The 10,656-nt window shown below is 34.2% G+C and overlaps 2 protein-coding genes across 2 annotated transcripts; both read right to left on the reverse strand.

Annotated features, from left to right (window-relative positions):
• Positions 1–1,304: 1,304 nt before the first annotated feature.
• LOC125071429 (glutamate [NMDA] receptor subunit 1) lies at positions 1,305–7,876 on the reverse strand. Its single transcript, XM_047681673.1, has 17 exons — positions 7,775–7,876; positions 7,355–7,511; positions 6,982–7,104; positions 6,621–6,892; positions 6,392–6,544; positions 6,066–6,239; positions 5,408–5,669; positions 5,223–5,324; positions 5,013–5,124; positions 4,561–4,728; positions 4,269–4,393; positions 3,956–4,190; positions 3,533–3,681; positions 3,228–3,385; positions 2,281–2,453; positions 1,933–2,186; positions 1,305–1,662 (listed from the first exon to the last, which is right to left on the reverse strand). Exons 1-17 carry the CDS (start codon positions 7,786–7,788, stop codon positions 1,483–1,485), a joined length of 2,811 nt encoding a protein of 936 aa, XP_047537629.1. The 5' UTR covers positions 7,789–7,876; the 3' UTR covers positions 1,305–1,482.
• A 419-nt stretch (positions 7,877–8,295) lies between these two features.
• LOC125071575 (antifreeze protein Maxi-like) lies at positions 8,296–9,947 on the reverse strand. The gene is made up of 5 exons (XM_047681895.1): positions 9,930–9,947; positions 9,586–9,718; positions 9,328–9,502; positions 8,699–8,892; positions 8,296–8,465 (listed from the first exon to the last, which is right to left on the reverse strand). The coding sequence occupies exons 1-5, from the start codon at positions 9,945–9,947 to the stop codon at positions 8,296–8,298; spliced, it is 690 nt and encodes a 229-aa protein (XP_047537851.1).
• Between the last annotated feature and the right edge of the window lie 709 nt (positions 9,948–10,656).

Below are 10,656 nucleotides of genomic sequence, written 5' to 3' on the forward strand. Positions count from 1 at the left end.
ACAAGTCGCAAGCCACAATTTCTAGACCGGCGGGAAGAGCTCGGACCTAAGTGCGGCCGAGGTGGGAGATAGAGATAAGGACTCAGACATGAGTTATCTGAGCCACTCATCAATAAGAGAATCGGAAACTAGAGATGCTTCTAAAAGGGATACTGAGGATAATTTATTACTACTTACTCTGTCGTGCCAGCTGCCACAGGCGGAAAGAAGATTCTCCCTGAAACTGAAGAACTTAGGGTTGAAATGCAAGCACGTCAAACGGACGAACTAGTTGCCTGTGTTTCCAATTATTTGCTGGCGATTGAAAAGGTTGCGGATTGATCTCGCAATTTAAAGCCTCGTCCGCGGTCTTCGTGTGTCTATGAGAACAGACTCGTTGTTCCACGACTGCAGCAGAGATTGATGACGATTTGCTGAGGATGGAGCGTCAGAATGCCCCAAAATCACCAACCTCAGCGTCTTAAGATGCAGGAGTGTGGATCGATAGACATGCGTGGAGCACAAAGAAGGTAAGAAACATGGATTCGGCGCAACGGCGGTTGTGCCGAGAGCCCCACCCGCCTCTCTGTTCCTGTCTCCTTAAATACGGCAAGGGCCTGTAACGTTGGGATTTTCAAGTGAGTTGCGGGTCTCATGGAGCGATACTTACCGCCTCCAGAGCCGATTTTTTTCCCGACAGGGTTGTAAGAGGTGGCGCAAGAAGAAGAATATTAAGACGGGGAAGAAGACGGGTCGGAAAAAGGCACCGGACCATGCAAACATGCCCGCGGTGGCAATTATGGAACCACGGATGATAACTTCTGCGCCTGAGACATGGGCATCGGTCAGAAGTCACTTCGGCTGTTGCTGAGACAGGTGGTACTTCACCACACAAATGCACCTGTGGTCAGATTGTTCACAGACGAGGAACTGCTCTTCTCAGTCGTCGACGTGTTCTTTGTGCGCGTCCTCCCAGTTCTAGCCCACCATCTAGGCACCAAAGGAAGAAGGAGCAAGACTTACTATACTCATTTTTTTTCATTGCCATGAAATACATTAGATACGACGAAATATAAACAATTATTCATAGACAATATTAAGTACCCATCAAGTTATCTAACCGTTAATGTCATACGAATAGTTATACTATATATATTCTTTATATAATTTTTACTTACTTTATAAAGTAAGCACTTAAAATAGGTTTAATACGTACTCCGAACTTGCGAAAAATATAAAGTACAATCTTTATTGATTTCTAATTGGGGCCTTTTGGGGCCGAATGCCTTCAGTAATGATTATTCTAATAAATGATGTTAATTAGATTAATAATATTAATTTTAGCAACAGGTAATCGCTAAAAACCATTCATTCATCAGGCCATTATTTTGTAGTTTTTTCGTGAAGAAACAGAGTTTAGGTGAAGACTGAAGACGTGATATGAGATTTGACTCTAACTAAGTTTTAATACACATGAATCTTATATCTTATACGTGAACAAGCTTAAACTACAAGATGAGATACGTCTGGTGTGTAGGCAGGCATGTAGCGCGGTACACGTGGCTCGTCGCGACGTCGCACGCCCCTATCAACCGCCAAGCTGATGCTTCCCGTCTCCTTCACGCCATTCGACTTCGCTCGACGCTGTGATGGCAAAATAGACGCCCGCAATGACTTTCGTTTCTGTAACATAATTATAATCAAAAACCGGCACATTCCATTAGTATCACAAAATCGCATTTCTACTTACAACCACGATGACAATCCGGTTGGGGCAACTATCAAATTAAGCATCTAAACGAAAGATAAATATTTTTATTGGTAAGAATATTGGTCGTTAACAATACTTGTAAGTGAATCGTTATCAAGAAGGGGAAGCGCGGGTTACATTTTTGTTTCAATTTGTCGTTTGATGTCGATGTGGTCCATGGCATGTATCTTTGCTCGGTTTACCTCAACAGCGCCGCGCCACCTGTCAGCTGCGTGACGTGCGATCTCCATCCTCTTCTGCTTTTTGATCTGGTGACGTTTGTACACCACCTCAATCACGATAAGGACTATTCCTCCGATAATGCCCGCTAAGACCAATATGAACACTCCTGCCATGTTTTTCAAACCTAATGTGTTCGGGGTTTTTTCGTTTTCCTCACAGTTAAGCATGTTATTGCGAAGTATCCATTGATTATCCAAAGATTCCATTATTCCACCTGTTAAAGAATTAGCAGTATTGTTATTTACTGATTTCCTCATTTTACAATAAAGATAGCACTGATATTAATTAATAACTATTTATTTTATTACTTTCGTGAAAGTCCAATATAGCTAGTGTGACTAAATCGGCCCATGGAGATCCCTTCTGCAGCCCTACACCGTATCCAGATCGTCCAAATAGTTCACCAGCTGTTACTAGTTCGCAATCCTGAGCAGCTTCGAATTCTAATCTCGAGGAGTCCCAGATAAAGGCCATTAGTTTCCTTTAAAGACAATTTGTTGAGTATTTAGATGTCTATTTTATAAACACACTAGAACAATTATTTATTTTGATACAAATATTTGGATATAACCTTTTTTGTGATTAAGAAAAATTACGAATAATACAATTAATACATTAAAGCTAAACCTTATCCTGTAAAAGTGGGTATTATAGAGGTCACAGTTAAGTGACATTGGCGCACAACATAAGGGGATTCTAACATTTCCCAAAGAGAATTAACAAATAAGAATCGTGTAAGTATATTATTTTAAGATAAATATGTTACCCCATACATTTACAAAATTTAGGTTGTACCGCTTATGGAAAACTTTGAACTTAATTTGTACTCTACCTTACATACGTATTCATTAATTTGGCGTGTCTTTGCCTACTGAATAACATGTTAGGTAATGCGAACTTAATACTCATTAAAATACTATTCGCCTAAAAGCAGTCTAAAACACCAATGGATATTCGTGTCATTAAAGCAATTTACCAATCAATTTGCAAATTAGGAATGAAAATATGAATATCACAATTATATTAATGTTCATTTTTTAATAATATTGTATTTTAAACATGAAATGTATGCACAAAATCAAACTTATATAAGTTATCTTTACCATTAATAGAATCAATTTAATTTGTTTCTACTTCTTCATATCTGATATCTGATAATATCTGATAATATTTACTTGCTCGTACATCAAACTTAATCTAACAATTATAAACTTAAGGTTAATTAAATTTGTTGTTATTTATATTTTCTATTTACCCATTTTTAACGTCTTGTATGGCTTGTTCAGCATTGTCGTAATTATTCGCTTCCATCGTGCGGTACATGTTCGATAATTCGACTTGCCTCCGAAAATACATATCTACAGCAGATCCCTTCACTGTAGCACAGGTTAGATTTTCCATTGTATTACGAAGCTAAAATACGTCTTTGCAATAGTTGGATTACTTTAACGTATCTTTCAAATAGAATAATGTTAAAACATGAAAAAAATATTTGCATATTTGGGTACCAATTTTTTCAAGACAATAAAATCGAATCATAAATAAACAGAGAATAATTACCCTGGCATCATTGATTCCAGTTAGCTTTGTTTTAGGTCTTTCGAGTACAAGGAAAGCTGCCAGGTTAGCTGTATACGAAGCGACGATGATCATTGCAAAACCAGCCCAAACCATACCGAGGACACGAGCAGAGAAACTTCTTGGAGTACCTTAAGTCATGAAATTGTCAAATATCATACTAAATTTAACTTATTCAATATAATAGTAGCGGTACTTTGGTTCAAATAAGTATTCTGAAATAAGTCAGATATCCTATGACTACTAAAGATGTACATATATATCGTTAGTAAGCTTTAAATAATAGACAAAAGACTCCTAAATCAAATTTGATATCTTTACAAACTATTTTTAGTCTTCATTTTATATGCTCCTATAAAAATACGTCAACAAGAAGCTTTTCCTGTATAGTTCATTAAATGTTACCTTCTCCAATTCCGCTATTAAGTAATACGCCCCACGCAAACCAAATAGCACTAGACAGATTCAAGGCATCTTCTTCGGTACCATCGATGTTCGCTAGCTTAAATCTCCCAAAAGGAGAAAATCTGTCCAAAAGATATAGTACTAAAGCAACTACGTGTACTGAAACCATAACTAATATCCAAAGTGTGTTTGAAAATGGTTGCAAAAACGATACGAGTGTTGAGGAGCGTGATGGCTGTAAAAAAATATAGCAACATTTTATATATCTTCTTTAATTTTTTAATTTATAGCAATATTTTAAATTGTGTCTCACCTTTTTCTCTAAAATTGTGATGCCTTGATATTTAAACGGCTTACTAAATTCTATAAATTCAGCTCGTTCTGGGTTAATCGTCAAAGGAGCTACAATCATATCAGCTCTTTCGTACACTAATTCGCCTATCAAAATAATTTAAATATCAAATTAAAATTTCAAAACATTACCTTCAGAAAATTTCATTTTAGTTACATTAATAACATCTTAGACGTTTTATTCGATTGACATTTTTTTTTCAATAATAGAAGATTTAGTCAGATTAGTGTGATAAAAATTGTTGAAAATATACCTATTAATCCCGTCCACTCTTTTTTAGCTCCTGGTTGTGTAAAGTTTCGAATTATATAATTTCCGAACTGTCCATCAGGAGATAGAGCTAGCGAGTAAGTAAAATTGATTGCTTTCGATAAGTACCGTAACAGGTCCATACAAAAGCCCTTGCAGCAATAAAGTTGATCTAGAAAATGATGAAAACACGTAACAGTTAAGACAATCTACCGTTGAATGACGTAATTGAAAGTAAAAGTTAGTAAAAAGCTATATTTTTGTTCTAAAATATAAATTATGAAGTAACTACCTGATCAAATTTTAAAGAGATGATGAAATGAATGGATGAACTTTTATTGCACATATTCCTGAAGCAAAGCGTTATTTTAAACTTAAAATATAGGTAAAGGGATTAAATATCTCGGTCTGTTTGTTTAAATGTAATCAATAAAATAATAAATTGCATAGGTTCACCTGCTTCATCGCTAGCATTATAATGTGGACACAGTACTTCTTCCACTGTACATTCAAGTTCATCGTCAACACGGCGAGCGTACACAAACGGTTTTTCCTCAATTGTTAAAACCTTAAACAATAACAAAATATTACACGAAGTACTATTACAAAGATATCGTGTTCACTAAACACTTTAATGATCCTTATAATTTTTTTTTAAATAATTACTTTGAGATGTGTAGGAATCATAAACCCTTCTGGTTTTGATGAACTACGACCCATCCAAATAATTTCATTTTCTTTGAGTTCTAAACGCATTTTTTGAGTTTCCTGTAACAAAAGAGTGGAATGGAATATTGTTTATAATGCATGCTTGGCTGTAATGATTAAGCATTGTTACGCTTAAAACTTACTTTGGAATAAAAGTATTTTCCAACAGCTACATGTTCCCCCTGAGCTCTCACATTCACCATGTCATATTCTGCATGTACTCTGTCACCGTGATCGTCAAACGCGACATGTCCCGTAGCTCCATTCTCTAAACTCTGCTTTCTGGTGTAATCAAATAGGAGCTGTCCGGTTTTCCAGATAGAACCAGAATTGTCACAATCAGAAGGAGGAGCGTGAATTTCTTCTGATGTGTTCATGTCGCGTATCGCTGATGCGAGGACATAACTAAAAAAAGTCATAAATTGAAAAACGCATTTAATTAGTTTTTTAAAAGAGCTTATTATTATTTTCGATATAAATTTTACTTGGGGATTTTAGTTTTTATTTTTTATTTTGTATACTTTTGTTGAAATATTTTACAAAATTATAGAATTGCAAATCACACTTTATAAAAGGGGATCGCTACACAAATATAGTGTCTTTTTTTTATTCTATGCGTCCACGTATCATTGATCCACATAAGTTAAAACTTTCTACGTCAAGATTTTTAGCATGGTACTAAACAATACAATAGATGGCGAGCAAATGACGTCTAATCGAATATTAAATAATTAAAGAGACATGGCAACAGATGCCATTAGCTAGTTTAAAATAAAATAAATAGTTTATTATCCGTCATACATTGAATCCTGAATATGGGCATGTTCATTGGTAGCATTGACCAGTCTCAGTCCAAGTAAGCCCTCGGGTGCATTAGCTGCATCCAGGGCTTGTTCTGTAACCATCCACACGTAACCTGTTGTCGTCATGTTCAAATAGGTGGCATCACGAAATATTATTTCTGCATCGGTCTTACTAAAATTTATACAAATCAATGATAATTAAATGACACATACGTATACTTATAATACATACCTAAACTTATTTTTATTTCTTATACATCATATTATAAAATGATTACCGTAAATCCATTAAACTAATTAAAATTTATAGAGAATTAAACTTACCTGGCATACATGAGAAATACTCTTGCTTGCGCACTCTTAACCTCTATCAGTTTATCACTAAAAGAATCGAGGCCAGGTTCAAATTCTATGACTTGCTCCACGACGACCTTTCTGTCCACATCTTCATCAATACTTTGAGAAGTTGTTTGGAACCTAATTGAAACAATTATTATGTAATAAATTATATTACTTAAAACATGTAATGTTCTTTGGAAGTATTTTAATATACCTTCCCAAAATGGCTCTTCCGTCAGTATCGGAGCTATGTATCACAATAACTTTCATATAATTAAAGTGTTTAAGAACGTCTACCCACACATCCGCTTGATGGGAATAAGGTGGCACTGTCCGCAAAAATGATACGTGAATATTCTTATCGGAAAATGCTGAATCTCTGGATGATATACCGATTACCGGAATGTGGTAGAAGCCACTTGTATAGGAAACGGCAGCTGGTGACAAATCACCAGTTAACGGATGAGACACGACAACTGCGTATACCTATTAAATATATTTGTATTATTATCACTAATAAATAATTAAAAACTTATGAAATAAGCTATTTTTTTCTATACACAGAAGGTACTTACTCGATGAGCTATGAGGTCTTTGCACACATTCAGCGCCGTTTTTATTGGATTTGGATCCATAAGAATTGAATAGTCATGATAGGTTACACCACGGGGTACATATTTGTCTTTGAAATTTAGATTCTGGAATGCCAAAGTATTATCCTATACCTATATTGTAATGCTAAATTGCGTGAGTTAAAAAGCTTAATTATTAAGACTATCAGAAATACAATCAATAATTCCAAGTGATGGAAAAATTAATGTATTCTTATAATTTAAATCACAACTATCTGATTGTCAATGTTAATAATATTTTTAGAAAGTTTGAAAATATTTATTTAATAACATAACAGTTGTAGTTTGGAAATATATTAAAAGATTATTATAGTACCGAAATGGTATCCTTGAAGAACGTGACGGATTCGTTGCTAGAGAGCACACCTCCAACATTATAATAAGTAGGATTCGAGAATCGTCGTCGGTCTATTTGACCAGCTACTTGGTTAAGACAGCTCACCGCTAATATGACATAGATGAAAGACATTTTTCTGTGGAAAATAATGATACTGTCATTTTTTCATTGAAATTTAGTTTGAAGTCAAAATTAAACTATGAGTATATTGAATAAAATTGACAGAACCTGCTACTAAAATTTACAATAGATATTTAAAAAATAAAATCTAATGTTATATTAACGTTAACTGTACTTGTTAAATACATAAATATTTTTTATTCGTACTATTATTGTCCTTATTCAACAATAAGAAAACATTAAATTAATTTCGTTATTCTTTTACGAATTATTACTTACCGTATGTCATCCATTTTGGTTAAATATTTTTCTACTTCACTCACATTTTATGGAACTTATTCCACTCAGAAAATAAGAAAACATTATTACGTAACATCTGTCGGAAGCTGCGAAGTAACGACAGATGGAGCTTCATCCCTAGTTGCCAAGGAAACGGCGCAGCCGTATTGAGTACCAATCAATTTTCTAGCATATAAGGAGATATGTAATCACTACTTGTAGGTTATTTCTAAAATTATTAGTATAATTACATTATCAAACTAATATTAAAAGGTAATATGTATGAAATCATTATCATAATACAGTTCATTGGAACGTAATTAGACTTGGAGTAGAAATATCACTATACAAATACGTATCCCAGTCGGGTTTTAGGCAATTTTATATAAAAGAAAAAATGTTTTGTTCTAAATTAATTTATTTGTATGGAATAAACATTTATTGAAAAATAATAAAATCAAATAAAAGCAAAACGTGCTCAGCTGTATGAAGCATATATTATTTGTTGTTTAATAATAATTTTATGACCATGTCCAAGTTGCAGCAGATGGAGTCCAGCCAGCTTTCCAGGTAGGATTCCATACAGCTGGACGCAGTGCAGCAGCTGCAGCTGTAGCGGCGTGTTGAGCTGCGCCAGCTGCACCAGCGGCCCCTGAACTTTGTATTACTGAGAGCTTTAAAGCTTCCAAATCTGTTGATTAAAAATTTTATTCAAGAATATTTGCTTAATATGTTTTTCCAAACAAAGGTGGTACTTAGTGGACATATATATACAACTTCATATTTTATATAAAGTTTACAAAAATAATTAATGATTAACAAATACTATTAATAAATAAACAAATTCTTATAACTTTTATTCAGCAACAGTTTTAAAAAATCAATTTGAAAAAGTTGTAAAACAAGTCCATAAAAAAACCTTACCAGCATTTTGGAGCTTAGCAGCCTGGTTCTGGGCAGCTCGTTGAATTGCCATAGCCGCAGCAGCTTCTCGGGCTGCTGAAATTTTCTGCGCAGCGGCGGCGCGAGCCTTTGCTGCTGCGAGTTGAGCCTGAGAGTGTACAGCCGCTTGTGCTGATTCAAGAGCTTGGGCTCGAGCTAATCTTGAAGCTTCTTCACTAAAATTACATTTAGATATTAAATCAAAACAATACCATAGTATAAATGACTGAATGCAAGAACCACGATTATATTTTAGAGATATTAATCAGTCTAACATGATCGACAATGTAAACAATCAGCGAGAGAAATACAAGATGATTAAAAAGAAAACCGTGACCTTGAAATGATACTCAAGATATTCTATAACCCGCGCTTGTTTCTTAGTTATGACCTTTGCTTCACAATAATTTAAAGATACCCATTAATTTCATTAATGGTTCAGTTTGATTTTTCTGATTATCCATGAGTTAATCCATGAGTTATCCGCGTGTGTGCGATTGCAACATCGAACTAAATCTATATATAACATTTTAATATCAAATTAAATAGAATGTGTTTGTTTCTTTAAAGATTTGTATACTTAATAATACACCTATATTATTTAGGCACACCTTTTATGTGCGGCGTGTGCTGCTTCTGCCTCTTTAGCACTAGCGGCACTTTGTTGTTCCAGTGCTGCATGTTTAGCAGCTGCGACTTGCTTCTGGGCTGCCATGACAGCCGACGCTGCAGCCTTCGCAGCCGCTATAGCGCCAGCAACATCAGAACTGGATTCTGATGACCAACCTTGAGACAATTTCACATATAAGATACAAAATAGTTACGAATAAATAATAATGAATAATTCAATTTAGTTTAAAAAGTTATACCGCTGCTCGGCATGGACACGCCAGCTACTTGTACTAGGCCAGGGATAAGTCCAGTCACATCCCAACCAGCTGCACTTCTTTTCTCAGTATGCTTGTCCGCAGCACAAACAGCAAATAATGCCGTAAAAAATACCTAAACATTATAAATTTATTATAGTTTTTTATTTCATATGTGCTGCGATTCTTAAATTTAATTATTTACTGGTTGTCACGAATTTTATAACATTTATAAAACAATTTTTAGAATTGAAAAAAGCAAAAGTATTAAATATATAATATGTTAATATTTTTCTTACAGGCGCACCACATAAAATTACAATTATATTTTAAAGATATATCCTCACCAATAGTTTTGGAGACATTGTAAGTGATGATATTTTGACGATCGATGTATTGTTTTTGTTGGTAACAGACTTCAAGTCAATCATTATATACTGATACATAGCGGAAGTCATATAATAAAAGAAAGGGATTGTCCTCCTAGGAGATGGCCGTAAGTGGATAAAAACAATTTAAAAACAGGTCTTTTACTTTCCTAGAACTTATCTAATATATATTACATTAAAAATAATCTAACATTACTAATTCTAAGTACACCGTCTACAACTTATAATTCGTATTCTGTACAATTGAAGGAATGTAATATGTTTTTGATTGATTCAAATCTATTTCCTTTGCTTTATTGATCGAAAGAATTGTAGCAGTCTGAATGATGAAATAGTAAATATTATGAAAGAAAATATTAGTTTTTGGAGTTTCTACTTTTATTCCAAGCTTTCATTTACTGAAATTAAATGAAAAGAATATAATTTCTCATAGCAGTCATTTAAGATGTAAGTAGAAGGATAGTGTATGTCTTCGGCGTCGTTTTATTTTTTCTTCATGATGATAGAAGCGATAACAGCTACAATAAGATAAAGTCAATTGGGCAAAACTTAGCTAAATGGTATTCGCTAACCTAACTGTCCAGAGTACTCTGAAGAACACTGATAATCTTATTATGCACACTTGATTGGTTATTCTGATTGGTAAGCATTAAAAATGTATTTAGAAAAGTCTGAAACTAAATAT

This window comes from Vanessa atalanta, chromosome 19 (assembly GCF_905147765.1).
Source record: "Vanessa atalanta chromosome 19, ilVanAtal1.2, whole genome shotgun sequence".
Taxonomy (NCBI): domain Eukaryota; kingdom Metazoa; phylum Arthropoda; class Insecta; order Lepidoptera; family Nymphalidae; genus Vanessa; species Vanessa atalanta.